At 36.3% G+C, this 16,968-nt stretch overlaps 1 protein-coding gene across 4 annotated transcripts in view; it reads right to left on the bottom strand.

The window, feature by feature from the left end:
• Positions 1-1,257: 1,257 nt before the first annotated feature.
• Positions 1,258-16,968, bottom strand: part of ANKRD17 (ankyrin repeat domain 17) — a 184,966-nt gene continuing 169,255 nt past the window's right edge. For 3 of the 4 annotated variants that reach the window (XM_008971825.5, XM_034958674.3, XM_063603788.1), the window contains exons 30-34: positions 11,731-11,928; positions 5,119-5,367; positions 3,831-4,009; positions 3,416-3,580; positions 1,258-2,767 (exon numbers count right to left, since the gene is read on the bottom strand). In XM_008971825.5, coding sequence (XP_008970073.3) covers positions 2,708-2,767; positions 3,416-3,580; positions 3,831-4,009; positions 5,119-5,367; positions 11,731-11,928 — 851 coding nt within the window. In that variant the 3' untranslated portion in view covers positions 1,258-2,707. The remainder of the gene's footprint in view (positions 2,768-3,415; positions 3,581-3,830; positions 4,010-5,118; positions 5,368-11,730; positions 11,929-16,968) is intronic. The other variant, XM_034958677.3, reaches the window with a different exon arrangement.

The raw sequence follows: 16,968 nt of genomic DNA, 5'->3' as shown, positions 1-16,968 counted from the left end.
GAGTCAAAACACGCATGGACTATTATTTTTGTGAAGAACAAGACAGGATTAGTTAATAAGCTATTTACCTTTTCCAAAGGAGAAAAATGACTATACGTATAGTCATTTACAAAAAAATTAATTTTCATGTATTAATAAAAATGACTTGACTTTTCAGTAATGGGAAATAGGAGGGGAAATTTCTTCTTTATAAACACTGACGTCAGTGTTTGTAAATATGTTGATTATGTTGAAATGTATGTTGAAAAGGCATGAAATGTGGAATTTTGTTGGGAATGGATGGTATAAACTGATTATACAATAATTGAGATATTAACTACTTGGGGATTTAAGGTGTGAACTAACCCAAGTGTAATGTCCAAGAGTTAAATCATTTCTTAAAACGATGTAGTCTGCATATACACATACCACATATTTTCAAAATTAAAAAATAAAAGACCTTCATGGTCTCAAAAAGTTCTGTTTTTTTTTATTGTTCAAATAAAAGTGCACTGCATTACATCTGAAATATAAAAAATGTATTTTAAAAATGTTCCTAGTACAGACTTCTAAAACCATGGTATCGTACTAAACAAGCCTGATCCCCAAAACTAAATACGGAGCATTTCAATCTATATCCCCTGGCCCCACAGGTTTGAAGTCAAGAAAATATAGGAGTTTTCCCCCTCCTTTTTAAATAAAATACCTCACCTAAGAAATTCAGTATTGTGAAACAACACAACTCATGTGTTGTAATAAATATTGGATAGCATCTGTTCTCCAGCAGGATTACCTTAAATAGAAAATAACCCTAGTTAACACAGGAAAGAATTAAGAAAAAAAATTTTATGTATAGAATAGTGGCAAGTCATATATAAAATACTTCGTTAAATAACATTATTACATCCCTTTTTTAGTAAAGTGCTATAATTTTATTTCATAGCTATATTTATTTGTAGGCTGTCTTTTAGCTCTCCCTTTAAATTTGGGCATATTAAACATAGGTGGAAAAACAAATTTATATATTTTAAGACCACTTCTTAACCTAAAAGATATGAGTGTACTGTTTACAAATTTCTGGATATGTTTGAGAAGTCATCTTTTTACTCTTTACTCAGGCTTTACTCTTTACTCAGACTGAAGAAATCATTTGATTTACTTGACAACCAAGGAACCATGTTAATATCATCAACTCTAGGTGATTTATATGAATTTTAGTTAGTTTTTATGTTTTACCAGTGTGAAATTTTATGTCTAATTAAAAAAAAAAAAGACAAATTGATATATACATTACTCAATTTTTATGCTTACTTTCTTTTACATTTCAACCATATAATTAATTTTTCCATGAGACAGGGTAGGACACATAATCTTGGATACATTACTGTTTATTGTTTCAAGTGGATGGAATATATAAATCCCACTGAGTAGTTTAGTGTGGCCTTGTATCTTTTATAAACAGGTTAAATGGAGACTTTATACTGTAATCTGTGTATTTATCTGTCTACCATAAATTGTCTTCGTGACAAATGCAAAATTTCTTTTATTACTTGGCTCAAATTAACTGTTGATCCTTTTCACTGATAATATACAAGGGTAAAAAAGCAGGAAGCCTTTAAAATTGAAAAAAGAAATAAGATATTTTCCACTAAATTACTGAAAATTGAAATTTTTATGTTGACTGTTGATGACTGAAAAGCCAATGTTAAGAATCAATATCATCCAATATAAAATAGTACATTGAATTATTTAATAAACAGAATATTAAGAGCTTGTATATGCTGACTGGGAACAGTGGTGGCTTTTTAAATTCTCAGAAAGTTTAAACATTTTATAATTAGAAGAAACCACTGGTGATGATGAAGACGGTCCATCTCTGTAGCAGCCATTACAGTGAAAATCTTGACAGAACCTTTTCACTATCAGAAAGATAATTTTACTAGTATTAGTGGTAAAGGTAAGGAGAGAAAAAGGAGTGAGGAGATAAGTCTGTATTAGTTTTAAAAGTGAGAAAAGGTAATAAAACAACATGGAAAAGCCAGAAATTTCTTCTTCTATATGTGCCTTGCTACAAATAAACCAAAAAGAAAGCAAGATGGGTATTTTAAAAGCCAATGTGGGGAAACATCCAATGATAATGCCCATTATTTTACTTTATACTTAAATTACACCAGTAGAAAAGTTATGCTTATTAATAGTTTAATGTATGAAGGAAACATCCAGATTTCTGAATATGAAGGTACATATCTCACATTAATTTAAGTCTACATAAAGTAGAGCCTCTATACTGACATATTGAAATTTACTTTCTGCTTAGCCTTTTCTGTTATGTAAACAATTGTACATTTATTTGCCATTCTAAAACTTCAGGATCAAGTTTACATAATTTTGCTAAATTTCCGTGTTTGCTCAGAAGCAGTTTACAGTACTAAAACCAACCAGCCAAAGAACAGCTTCAACAGAAAGTTATGTCCAAAGGGGAAGAGGGAAAGAAAAAAAGAAAAATGATAAGAAAAATGCTAACTAAGGTAAAACAGATGATGATGGGGAATGGGCAGTCACAAATGTTCACAGAAAATAGGTCAGTTAGTAAGATCTTCTGCAAAAAGCCTACACACTTCAGTCAAGCACATCAGTAGAATGATTTGGGAGCATAATTTTTTTTTTTCGGCCACTTGTGATTTCCTCCAAATGAAAAGGAATCTGCAGGTTAACAAGCTGATCCTCATCAGCCAAGCTGGTTCATATGCACACTGTTCATGTGAGGTGCCCAGGGTCCAGTCCACACCTATGAATATAGAGCATGCATTTTACAAAATATATATCTAGCATATATTTTATTAAAATAAAACTTTTAAAAAACTAAGGAGGTACTCTTCAATTTGCAATATACTAGGAACTAATGGAAAAAAATGATAAAACCTTTTTTCTATTATTTTCCTACCTCTTATCCCTCAAACAGAATCTGATTTACAACCTTTAAAAGAAAAATCATTACCTGAGCATTTATAGATTCACGGTTGTGGAAGAAAAATAAATCAAAGATATTAAACATACACTAAGCTAAAATATACAACCATTTATGTGAATTCTCAGAGTTATTTATAGTACCTTTAATAAATAACCTTTAGATGGTCTTTTCACACCACTAGTAAACTTTAATGTATAAAATCATATGACAGTCACTTTGCAACTTAAAATCTTTCATTTATTATCTGCTACCCAGTAGAATATACAATACCTTTCATAATTTTAGCCCCAAACCTGCCTTTGGTACCACTGCCCACAGCCCTCTGCTATATTGCAGCTATATTAAATTTCCTCAACTGCCCATATTCACCAAACTCTCTTGCTATCATGAGTTACCTGAATCCTATTTGTCTTTGCATTTCTTAAACACAAAATAAATGTTTATTCACTGAATGATCAGCCTCACCGTTTGAGGGCCATTATTTTCCGTGGAGCTGGAAACCATCTTTATCAGTGAGTTCCAAGAAGGGTCTGCAGCATGAGGGCCATTAAATATGGGTCCTCCAGCACCATCAGGGATAGGTGCTACTGGAGGAATCATTGCATTCCCATACACAGAAAAAGGCATACCCTTAAAAAAGGAAAACACACACATTAACATCCAAGTCATTGTTCATTTTTCCCAATATAATCAATAGCCTTAAAATTGATATTTGAAAGTTCACCTCATCCTGGGAATGTGTAACTTATCTAAGAAATCTAAAAATTATTACCCATTATATAACTTATTTTAACATTAGATTATACATATGCCTACTATATTCAAAACATTTTCTCAGAAAACCCTCCCTTAAATAACTAGTACAAAATCAGGACTTTACCCCAACTTTAGGAAAGTCCATGTAGCCTGCAGGAACATGCTGATGGAATGTACCAGAAGGAGTTACAATTCCTGTACTATCTCGCTCCATTGCTTGATGTTGTGAAAATACTCCTGGGTCAGACATCGGTCTGTGGATCATAGGATTTCCCATCCCAGGGTTACACCAGTCTACTTTGTCTGAGGGCAAACAAAGAGGCAAAACAAAAATAGGTAATATTTAAAGTCAAAATCAAATATTTTGTTTTTCTAATATTTTCCACATTGAACCGTAAATTATTTCAATATAATGACCTACTTTTATATATTTACAGCAATATTTCCATGGTTTGTAAGTAGTGACATAATAGCTTAATGAAATAATCTAAAAACTTGGTGTTATAAAACAAAAGAAAAAAACCTAAGTACAACCTAAAGGGACTGAAAGGAAATATTAATATGTCCTTAATATGATGAAAGGAAGAAAAGAACATGCTTGCATTAGATATTTTCAGAAAGCAGTAATAAATACATGTAATGAGAAAGGTCACATGGGGACAGAGCTCATAAAGAAGTGATTAAATATTCACATAACAAAAAAAATAGGAATACAGATCTTTTAGAAATGACTACGAGGCTGGGCGTGGTGGCTCATGCCTGTAATGCCAGCACTTTGGGAGGCTGAGGTGGGTGAGTCACTTGAAGTCAGGAGTTTGATACCAGCCTGATCAACATGGTGAAACCCTGTCTCTACTAAAAATACAGGGGGGGCACAGTGGCTCACGCCTGTAATCCCAGCACTTTGGGAGACCGAGGCGGGCGGATCACAAGGTCAGGAGATCGTGACCATCCTGGCTAACACGGTGAAACCCCGTCTCTACTAAAAATACAAACATTAGCCGGGCGTGGTGGCGGGCGCCTGTAGTCTCAGCTACTCGGGAGGGTGAGGCAGGAGAATGGCATGAACCCGGGAGGCGGAGCTTGCAGTGAGCAGAGATTGTGCCGCTGCAGTCCAGCCTGGGTTACAGAGCGAGACTCCGTCTCAAAAAAAAAAAAATTAGCTGGGCATGGTGGCGCATGCCTGTAATCCCAGCTACTTGGGAGGCTGAGGCAGGAGAATCGCTTGAACCGGGGAGGTGGAGGTTGCAGTGAGCCAAGATCACCCCATTGCACTCCAGCCTGAGCAACAAGTGAAACTCCATCTCAAAAAAAGAAAAAAAAAAAGGAAATGACTATTAAAGTTAAATACTGTTTACATTATAGTTAAATGCATTAAGTTAATTTCTAGAGAGCAGGACAGAATATCCTACCTTGATTGCCACCAATCCCTTCAAAGGACCAGATGCCACTATGTCCTACTGATGTAGACAAATTGCTCCCAATAACAGATGGAGCTGACGTTCCAGTTTGCCTGATACGTGCAGAACGTTCAGTCCCAATAGGGACTGGAACTTTCCTGTCCTGAGACACATTGCTGGGCTTTTCTGACCCTAAGGGTACTGATGATGGGGCAGGAGATGGTGCACGAACTCCCGAGGATACTGACTGTGCAGAAGAATCTAGAGAAGAGATATTTTGAAATAAAATACAGGTCATCTATAGAACATGTAATTTTATAAAACCAAATCTTAAAACCAGGAGATGTTTTAAATATATATTCTCAGAAAAACAAAACGTAAAAATAATACTTAAAAATTATGCATATTAAAATTTGGCTAAAGTTCCATGACTTCAAGGTAGAATATGTCAATGCTGCAAAATGTTCAACTACAAAGGTAATAAACCATTAAATTAAATAATATTCAAATGAATTAACCCTTGACATTAAGTAAAATGTAGCAAGCAATAAGACATTTAAATTAAAAAACAAACCAACAACAACAGAATGGAGATGGGTAAGAATCACTGCCTGTAGTGGCAATCTCCAAACTGTATTCCTTGGGAATACTTGCTCTTTGTGTTATGATGAAAAAGAGATTCAGCTATCTAATAAATTTGGAAAACCTAGCCTAAGAAAAAGAAATACGTTTCTTTGTTATTTATTCATTTTTTATTTATTTTATTTATGTATTTTTGGAGACGGAGTCTTGCTCCATTGTCCAGGCTAGAGTGCAGAGGCTCGATCATAACTCACTGCAGCCTCAAACTCTTGGGCTCAAGCGATCCTCCCACCCCAACCTCCTGAACAGCTGGGACTACTGGGATGAGCCATCATGTCCAGTTTAAAAAAAAAAAGTTTCTTCAAATTAGAACTGAAGTTTATAGAACATTATATATACTGATAAAATACCAATAAGAGGATCATTGCCTAAGTCTGTTTTATTTTATCTTGTGAGTACTTCACAGAACGTGCTTTTGGTAATGAGAATCTTTTTTACTTATGCAAACAAGGTGGATTTCTTAATTTGAGACTATTCATTAGTGATTCAATCTCTATACATTATTGAGAAAAAACAAAAGTAACCAAAATTATATTTTATGTGAAAAGCTTAAATATTGGCTGGGCGTGGTGGCACACACCTGTAATCACAGCACTTTGGGAGGCCAAGGCAGGCGGATCATGGGATCAGGAGTTCGAGGGGCCAATATGGTGATACCCTGTCTCTACTAAAAATACAAAAATTAGCCGGGCGTGGTGGCACGCGCCTGTAGTCCCAGCTACTCAGGAGGCTGAGGCAGACGAATCACTTGAACCCGGGAGGCGGAGGATGCAGTGAGCCGAGATCGTGTCACTGCACTCCAGCCTGGGTGACAGAGCAAGATGACTCCATCCCCGCTCCCCCTCCCAAAAAAGCTTAAATATTAAAGCACATTTAAATTAAAATGGTATAAATAATAAAGGAGTCTGAAGCTTAAAAATCAAAACTGTTACCTGCAGATTCAACAGAACTGCAGTTGAATTCCAAATAAGCCTACTATATAAAAGAGAAAGACCTATAGCATTCCTGTTGACAATAAAAGCACTCCAGAAAAAAAGCTATAACCTAAAATTCAAAAATGAACGAAAAGAAAATGATATGAAGGAACAGCATAATTCAGAATTAGTAAAACAGAAACAATATGACAAAACTCAGGAAAGTGTTAGAAGTAAAAGAATATTTTAGCTAAAGACCAAATAAAACCAAATTCTGCAATTATACATGCAGTAGAAAACAGACAAAAACTACAAGGAATACACAGACATGTAAATGTAAACACAAAGATAAATAACAAAAGCTTGTTTTTTAAAAACCTACATATTGAAAGGCCACACCTAAACCTCTAGGAAAAATCAACCCAGAACAACTAACATCAAGACATAGTCAGGGCAGGCAGGCAGGAAGGAAAGAAGGATAAACAAATGAATCCTGCTTTCCCCTAGGTTCATCCCTGGGAGCCTGCCTTAACCTCTGTGTTCACTCTGGTTTCCCTTTTATTTCCTGTATCCTTCTAGAACCAAAGTAGAGCAAAATAACAACAACCTTCCACATTGTTTTGTTTTTTATGAGACGGTCTCACTATGATGCCCACACTGAAGTACAGTGACTATTCACAGGCACAATCACAGTGCACTGCAGCCTCAAACTCCTGGCCTCAAGCCATCCTCCCACCTCAGCCTCCTACACATTCTATTTTAATAAACAGAATTACTAGGCTTGCCTGCTGAGCTGTGCCATTTAAGAAGTTTACTCTCTGCACAGATTCTGCCACCCCTCTAGTCATAGTTTTTATCAGACGACCCTGTTTTCTGCTCCCTCTCTGCACAACTATTGGATTAAGGATAGGCACCCATCCAAGAATGATCCATTTTAGGCTAGTCAGTAATCTGACTGAAATGGTCTGACTTGAACATATGAGCTGAGCCAATCACATTCCTCATCAAAGAATGGGGAATTAAAGGGTTAACTGGTTTAATTAATTATGAAGTTGAACCACTGATGTGCATATACAAGATAAGATTATGAAGAAGTTTAGGTGTAAAGAGAGCAGAATGCAAGAAACTGACAAGAAACAGACCATGAGTGAGAGACCACAAATCCTCTAAGAGAGAGAGAGAGAGAGAGAGAGAGAATAGCTATCCCTAAGTCCTGGACGGTTTGGAAAATGGTTCTGCATAGCCTTATATAAACATCATTTTCCATGAGAGTCCCTGGATGGGCCTATATTCCTTTTCATGAAAAGAACCTAACTAAAATAATTTTCACATCTCTAATTATTATAATTACTTCAATTAGAAAAAAAGCAAAATTTAATTCAGAGCCATGTTATTTAAAAACATCAGCTTATATATTAGAGAAACAGGTTTCAGAGGATGGGGCAGATCTAGGTTTTGTGGGGCCTTAAACTTACAAAATTTTGGGAACCTTTTTTAGAAGAATGAAAAATTACAAATAAAAAAATCATGTACAGCACTTGGAAGTACCCCATAAAATGAAGTGGCCTAAGGATTTAAGTTTCACTGATACCACGGTAACTTCACCACAGTTTAGAAATGATAACAGAGTCCTGAGTTAAAATTGAAAGAGCAATGTGATTTACAAATTCAAAAAGTGGGGCCACTGGGTGTGGTGGCTCACACCTGCAATCCCAACACTTTGGGAGGCCCAGGTGGGCAGATCACTTGAGGCCAGGAGTTTGAGATCAGGCTGGGCAACATGGTAAAACCCCATCTCTACAAAAAAAAATTTAACAAATTAGCCAAGCATGGTGGTGCACACCTGTAGTCCCAGCTACTTGAGAAGCTGAGGCAGGAAGATTGCTTGAGCCCAGAAGGTGGAGGTTACAGTGAGCCAAGATTGTGCCACTGCATTCCAGCCTGGGCAACAGAGAGATACATTATCTTTTTATTAAAAAAAAAAAAAAAAAAAGGTGAGCCAAGCGTGGTGGCTCACATCTGTAATCTCAGCATCTCTGCATTTTGGGAGGCTAAAGTGGGAGGGTCTCTGGAGATCAGGAGTTCAAGTCCAGTCTGGGCAACATGGTAAGACCTCATCTTACAAAAAATAAATACATAAAAATAAAATAAAAACATTAGCTGGGTGCTATGGCAAGTGCCTGTAGTCCCAGCTACTTGGGAGGCTGAGGCAAGAGGACTGCTTGAGCCTAGGAGTTTGATTGAGGCTGCAGTAAGCTATGGTCACACACTGCTGCATTCCAGCCTGGGTGACAGAGACAGAACTCGTGAGAAGAAAAGGAGAGGAGAGAGGAGAGAACAAAAAGTGCTTCTACAGAAAAATTACATGAAAAGAAAGGAGAAGAACAAAAAGTGCTCCTACAGTAAAAATTACACTGCACATTTCTCACAGCTTAGTTCAGTGTTTATTAAACATACCCTGAATTTAATCAGGAAGAAATAGTAGGAAATAAAAATAAAAGGCATTCTAGCAAACAACTGGCTTGTAGTCTTCATAAAATGAATCTTTCTTTGAAAGTTAAAGAAAGACTCAGAGAACAGTTCTAGATTATTTGAGACTAAAGAGATATGGGAATTAAGTGTAACTTGCAGTCCTAATTAGAATCTTGGATGAGAGAAAATAATAAAGTTATTGAGATAACTGATGAAATGTAAATATGCACCATATATTAGATAATAATATAAAATGTAAAGTTTGCTGAATTTAAACACTGCATCATAGTTGTTGAAGGGAACATTCTTATATTTAGGAAACTAAGTTATTTAGGGGCAAAAGGGCTTGACGTCTACAACTAACTCTAAAATAGTTCAGGAATAAAATAATTTTACACACACACAGAGGAATATATGATGAGGAAAGGAAGTAATGCAGTTTAATTGGTGAATCTGGGAAAAATATACAAGGGATCCTTGTGGTATTCTTGAAAGTTTAAAATTATTAATTACAAAATCTGAGAGACATAATCAAATGCAATATGTGAGCCTTGAGTGGTAGTTCCTGGTTCAAGAAAGAAACATCTATAAAAAATGTTTTGGAATAATTGAAGATATCTGAATATGGACTGATTAATTCTTACTGAATTCATGTTAACCTATTAGGTATTTGATAATGGTATCATGGTTGCATAAGAAAATATCCTTATTCTTAAGTGATGCATGTTTTTAGGTCTGAAGTGTCATATCTGCACCTTATTTACAAATGGTTCAGCAAAACAGTAGAGAGAGAAAATAAATATAACAAAATAATTGGGAAATTTAGGCGAAGGAAATATGGATATTCCTTGAACTATTCTTTAACTTTTCTATGGGTCTGAAATTTTTTGTAACAAAATAGTTACTGGAATGTGGCAACAATAAAAGCAATTGTAATGCCCTCAATGATACTCTGTATTTACAATATAGCACTATATTCAAAAGCATGTATTAAAAAACCTAACCTGGGTGGTGTGGTGGTACAGGCCTGTAATTCCAGCACTTTGGGAGCTGTGCAAGGATAATTAATATTCTATATGACTGCCACTATTTGACAAACACAAGAAAAACTATGAATATATAAATTCACTGCAGGCTACAATTTACCTCATGCTTTAACTGGCAATGTACTTTGACATGTATCTCTAAAATAATTATAACTTTTTACTCTTTCATTAAGTTAATTAGGTTAACTGTTATTTATTCCAGCATTGCTAGTTAGAAGAAATTTGATAGTTAAAAAAAAAACCAAAAAAAAAAAAAACCGAAGTCTTACTATAACTTCCTTAAGGGATAAGCAATTTCACATCTTTACCTGGAAAACAAACATATCCAACCTTACTACAGAATTCTCTTAATTGAGTTGAATTCTCTATTGCTGACTGATCTTCATTAGTTTGAAAATCTAGGCCTGGTGGCTCACACCTGTAATCCCAGCAGTTTGGGAAGCCGAGGTGGGCGGATCATGAGATCAGGAGTTTGAGACCAGCCTGGCCAACGTAGTGAAACTCTGTCTCTACTAAAAATACAAAAATTAGCCAGGTGTGGTAGCACATGCCCGTAGTCCCATTTATTCAGGAGGCTGAGGCGGGAGAATCGCTTGAGCCATTGCACTCCAGCCTGGGTGACAGAGTGAGATTCCATTTCAAATAAAAAAAAGAAAGAAAGAAAATCTAATCACTGCTTCAAAAGTCTGCCTGTAGTTAAAAAACACATGTGATAATGTGAAATCTGTTGTGTTGTTAATGCAGATGAGATTTTTTTTTTTTTTTTTTGAGATGAAGTCTTGCTCTGTTGCCCAGGCTGGAGTGCAGTGGTGTGATCTCGGCTCACTGCAACCTCCGCCTCCTGGGTTCAAGCAATTCTCCTGCCTCAGCCTCCCAAGTAGCTGGGATCACAGGTGCACACCACAACGCCTGGCTAATTTTTGTATTTTTAGTAGAGGCAGGGTTTTGCCATGTTGGCCGAGCTGGTCTTGAACTCCTGACTTCAGGTGATCCACCCGCCTTGGCCTACCAAAGTGCTAGGATTACAGGTGTATGCCACTGTGCCCAGCCTAGATGAGATTTAAAGTTGGACTAAAAGGATGTAATTTTCACTCAAGGGTAGAAATCTTTCTCCTTGGTACCTGTATTCTCAAAACTAAAAGTAAACATAAATTAATAACAGGTACAAGGATTAATTTTTTTCCCCCAAAAAATGATCCCTCAGGACAGGTGTGGTGGCTCACACCTGTAATCCCAGCTCTTTGGAAGGCAGGAAGACTGCTTCAGCCCAGGAGTTTGACGAAACCAGCCAGGGCAACACAGTGAGAGCCTGTCTCTAATAAAAATAAAAAATAATAAAAATCCCTCTTAGAAAAACTTCAATATTTTAGGTTTGATAGAACCTAGGTTGATTCTAATCATTTAAATACCTAGAAATTTTTTTGAAATTCCAGACTTCTAAGAGTACAAATTACATTTTTATGGTATTAAAATTATGATGAGGTTTGAAACCTGCTGTTTTTAAGAAAACATATGCAGATTCTTATGGAATTACGGTGTATAAAACTCACCATTTGATGCTGATGAACACGGAGTCAACAAACTAAGCGGGGAAAAATGTTGTCTGTTAAAGTTAGCAGCTGCGGGTGCTCCTCCAAGGGGTGCCCCAGGTCCGTACATCTGACCTCCTGAAATGTTTGAAGCAAAGTTTCCCAAATGTGTTGAAGAAGGTGTTACAGAACCATATGGCGAGTCCATATTGACAATACCTATAATGTAGAAGGTCATCATAATTTATAATAGTTACTCCTGCAAGAAATAGAGACACCTTAAAATTCTAAAAGGCCCTAAATATATTCAAAACTATTTTAGATAATTAAAAAAATCCCGGCTGGGAGTGGTGGCCCACATCTGTAATCCCAGCACTTTGGGAGGCCAAGGTGGGAGGACTGCTTGTGGCCAGGCATTCAAGACTGGTCTGGGCAACACATCGAGACCCCACCTCAAAAAAAAAAAAAAAAAAGTTCCTGGCTGGGTGTGGTGGTTCATGCCTATAATCCCAGGCATGAATCTCACTTTGGGGGGCCAAAGTGAGAGGACTGCTTGAACCCAGAGTTCAAGACCAGGATAGACTGCCTCTACAAAAAAAAAAAAAAAAAAAAAAAAAAAAAAAAAAAAATTAGCCAAGTTTGGTGGTGTGTGTTTGTAGTTCCAGTTACTTGGGAGGCTGAGGTGGGAGGATTGCTTGAGCCCAGGAGGTTAAGGCTGCAATGAGCTGTGATGGCACCACTGCATGCCAGCCTGAGTGACAGAGTGAGACCCTGTCTCACACACACAAAAAACTAAACTATGTAGATAATTATAAAAGAAACAATTATCACATTATACTCTTAAATTCAAATTATAATTTACTGGGAACAAATTTAATTCTTGATTTTAGCACTTTCAGCACTAGTGGGCATTAATGTTTTAGTTAAAAAGGATCATTAGTTTTCCTTTACATGGGCTTTCTGTCAAAGTGGACTTTTGTTGCCTTTATTGATCATAAAATTAATGCAAACTTATTTAAAAAATCCAAAACCAAAAACCATATATAAAACAGAAAGTGAAACTTCCAGATGTTCCTATTTCAAAAATGAATGTATGTGTATTTGTGAGAGAGAAAAAGAAGAGGAAGAATAAACGTTTACCTTTAGGGATTTTTAGATAACATTTTTTTTTTAATGTTTATTTTTAGGGATAAAGATAAAACATTTACTCTTCCTCTTCTTTTTCTCTCTTACAGGTACACATTTGTTTTCGAAATATGTTCATTAAAAAAGTATTACAAATGTTTACACACTATTACACAAGTAACCTACCTGATTTTAGTCTAACGGGTTAAAACTACAGAAAAAAAAGAAAGAAAATAATTGTCAACGATTTTTTTTTTTAATTTAGGAGACAGCTTTCTCTGTTGCTCAGGGTGGAATGCAGTGGCGTGATCATAGCTCACGGTAGCCACAAACTCTTGGGCTCAAGCAACCCTATTGCCTCAGCCTCCTGAGTATCTGGGGCTACAGGTGTTCACCATTACACCTAGCTATATTTTTGTTTTACCTTTTATTAGCTTTTATAGAACACATGTCAATATTGGATTTTACGCTTGAACCTGGGAGGCGGAGGTTGCAGTGAGCCTAGATTGTGCCACTGCACTCCAGCCTGGGCGTCCGAGTGAGACTCCATCTCAAAAAAAAAAAAAAAAAAAAAATATATATATATATATATATATATATATATATATATCTGTAGGATTTTAAATAGGTTTAAGGACCAAAGAGTTGTATAAAACTACAGGGCAAAAAAGGGCTGTAGATACAACTCTACAATGAAGAGATCTGATAATTACATAACCACATGGCCATGCTTTCCACAGCCAATACTGGAACAATTTATCATTTTTTCTTTTTTTTTTTAAGGAGACAGGAGATTGCTCTGCTGCCCATAGCTCACCCCAGCCTCCATCTACTGGGCTCAAGTGATCCTCCTGCCTCAGCCTCCCAAGTAGGTGGGATTACAGGTACATGCCACCACACCCAGCTTTTAAATTTATTTTTGTAGAGGCAAGGTCTCACAATGTTGCCCAGGCAGGTCTTAAATTTCTGGCCTCAAATGAGCCTCTTGTCTCAGTCTCCCAAAGTGTTGGGATTACAAGTGTGAGCCACCACATCCAGCCAATCTGTCATTGATAAAATGCAGTGTGAGGTTCAAAACATCACCTATATGATGCTCCTTCCTGAAATATTTGATCTGAATCTAATCATGGATTGACATAATCACTGAATTAAACTTGCCCACAGAGTCAATGTCAAGAATTACAGAGGAAGGCAGTAGAACACTTTAGACGGAGGGAGACCAAAGACACATAACAACCAAAAGTAATGTGTGAATCTTGATTGAGTCTTGGATCAAACGGCAAGGAAAAGAGACACACATAGGCAGAAAGAATATATTTGGGAAAATGGCATTTTATGCTGGGTGTTATTATCAAATTCATCCTCATTTTATTGGGTGCAGTAATAGTGGCATAGCTATGAAGGCAAACATTGTGAAGATACATATCAAAGTATTTAGGGGTAAAGTACCATGTTTGAAAGTTATCTTCTCATGATTTGACAAAAGATGGGGAAGAAAAGAAAATAGAGATAGGATAGAAAGGGGGAAAAGGAGGAAAGAAGGATGAAGAAGGGGAGAGACAGGTAAGACAAGACAAGAGAGGGGGAAGAAAAGGAAGCAGCAATAGAGAGGGAAAAAAAGGATGGAAGAAGGAAAAGGGGAGAGAGGAAGGGAGGGGAGTGAGGGAGAGAGTTTGAAAAGATGTTAACAAGCAGAGAATATATTAATAAATGTGGAAATACCAAGTATTTACTATGCTGCTTATTCTGTCCTTAGATCTTTATGTGACTTAAAAAACTTTTCAAAATACAAACTATAAAAACAGATCTGAGTCTAAAATACAAATGATCAAATTATTTACATAAGAAAAGTTAAACAAAGGAAGAAAAATATGGAACACAAAATGAATTAGGAAGAAGTAGAGAGAAGTGTAAATTAGGATCTGAGAGAGGTTTAGGAGAAAATAAAAGGACATACTTCCTATGTAATAAAAGGAGTATCTTTAACTCAAAATGACCTGAATTAGGTAATTGACTTGTAAGTTAAACTTCAATGCTAATTTTGGCTCTAATCAACTATACACTCCCTAAAAACCTCACCTTTCTTACAGAGGTCTTTCTTCTATACCTTTTCAAAAAATAGGAATTTATTTTTTTGTTCTCTAAATCTTAATTTTAGCCTTTCTGAATCCCACACCTAGATTATCACATTTTTGGAAAGGTAAAGTATTAAATTCCAACTACTATAAAAATCAAACTTAAAGCATTTCCTACACACTGGCACATAATGATCTAAAATCTAATTATATTGATTCTATTGTTTTAATGTAAAATAAATTATTTTTCATAGTACACATAAATATTTCAGTTGACTTTTAGCAAAGAATATTTACTGACCACCTTCATTAAATTTTATTTACATGTTACAGAAATAGGTAAAAATAACATTGAGTTCCCATTAAACTTGGAAATTTTTGTCCCGGAATGTCATATTTCCAATAACACAGATAACGAGTTGGCAACCAAGAGCCAAATACCAAATATTTTAGGCTTTGCAGGTCACATGGTCTCTGTCCCAGCTACTCAATTCTGTCATTGTAGCATAAAAGTAGCCTTATACAATATGCAAATGAATGGGCATTGCTGTGTTTCAGTAAAGCTTTCTCTACAAACACTGAAATTAAAATTTCATATTTTGTGTTGCATGTTTATTCTTTTTAAATTTTTTTTTTTTTTTTTTTGAGACAGGGTCTCCACCCAGGCTGGAATGCAGAGGTGTGATCTCAGCTCACTGTAACGTCTGCCTCTAGGGCTCAAGTCATCCTTCCACCTCAGCCCCCCAAGTAGCTGGGACTACAGGTATGCACCACCATGCCCAGCTAATTTTTTTTTTTTTTTTTTGAGACGGAGTCTCGCTCTGTCGCCCAGGCTGGAGTGCAGTGGCGCGATCTCGGCTCACTGCAAGCTCCGCCTCCCGGGTTCACGCCATTCTCTTGCCTCAGCCTCCCAAGTAGCTGGGACTACAGGCGCCCGCTACCACGCCCGGCTAATTTTTTGTATTTTTAGTAGAGACGGGGTTTCACCGTGTTAGCCAGGATGGTCTCGATCTCCTGACCTCGTGATCCGCCCACCTCGGCCTCCCAAAGTGCTGGGATTACAGGCGTGAGCCACCGCGCCCGGCCGCCCAGCTAATTTTTATATTTTTGTAGAGATGGGGTCTCCCCTTAAGCCCAGGCTGGTCTGGAACTCCTGGGCTTAAGCAATCGACCCACCTCAGCCTCCCAAAGTGCTGGGATTACGGGCACAAGCCACCGTGCCAAGCCTATTCTTAAAAAAAAAAATTTTTTTTTAAACATTTAAGAAATGTAAAAACAGGCAGCAGGCCAAATTTGGCCCATAGACCATAGTGTGTCCATCTCTTACGTGGACTATCTTTAATTACTTGAAATGCTTATATTAAAACCCAACAGCTTTAAATGGAAACTGGCATCCTGGATTAGATCCTACAATAGAAAAAGGATATTACTTGAAAAACTTGTGAAATCTGCCTAAAATCTGTAGTCTAGTTAGTAGTACTACACCAATATTAATTTTTTTAGTTTCGAAATGTATCATGGTTATGTAAGATGGTCACATGAAGGGAAGCTGAGGAATTATAGAATTCTTCTATACATCTAAAAATATTTTAAAGTAAAAAGTTTTTTTTAAAAAAGCAATAGCTTACAATCAGGAGATCTTTGTATCTTCTACATATATCAGTGTTGCCCAATAGAATTTTGGATAATAGAAATGTTCTAGATCTTTGCTGTCCAATATGGTAGCTACCAGCCACAAGTGTTTTTTAAGCACTTAAATATGGGTAGCCTAAGAAGCTAATTTTTTTATTTTTAAAATTTTCATTAATTTAAATTTTAAAAGTACACATGGTTATTGGCTACCATATCAGACTGTGTAGCTCTATTTTTAAAATTATTTTAGAAATAAAAAAGATAATGCGAAATAAAACCCAATTTTTAAAATCTGTTATTTTGTATTTGTAATAAATGTAAACTTTTGGTGACAGTACCTTATTAAATTAAAACATGAAAGACTTCTGAGAGAGAAAAACACGCCTAGGCCAGGAGCTGTGGCTCACGCCTGTAATCCTAGCACTTT

Source organism: Pan paniscus, chromosome 3 (assembly GCF_029289425.2).
Source record: "Pan paniscus chromosome 3, NHGRI_mPanPan1-v2.0_pri, whole genome shotgun sequence".
In the NCBI taxonomy this organism is placed as follows: Eukaryota; Metazoa; Chordata; class Mammalia; order Primates; family Hominidae; genus Pan; species Pan paniscus.
The sequence above is the reverse complement of the archived record's forward strand: the minus strand, read 5'-3'. Positions and strand labels throughout refer to the sequence as shown.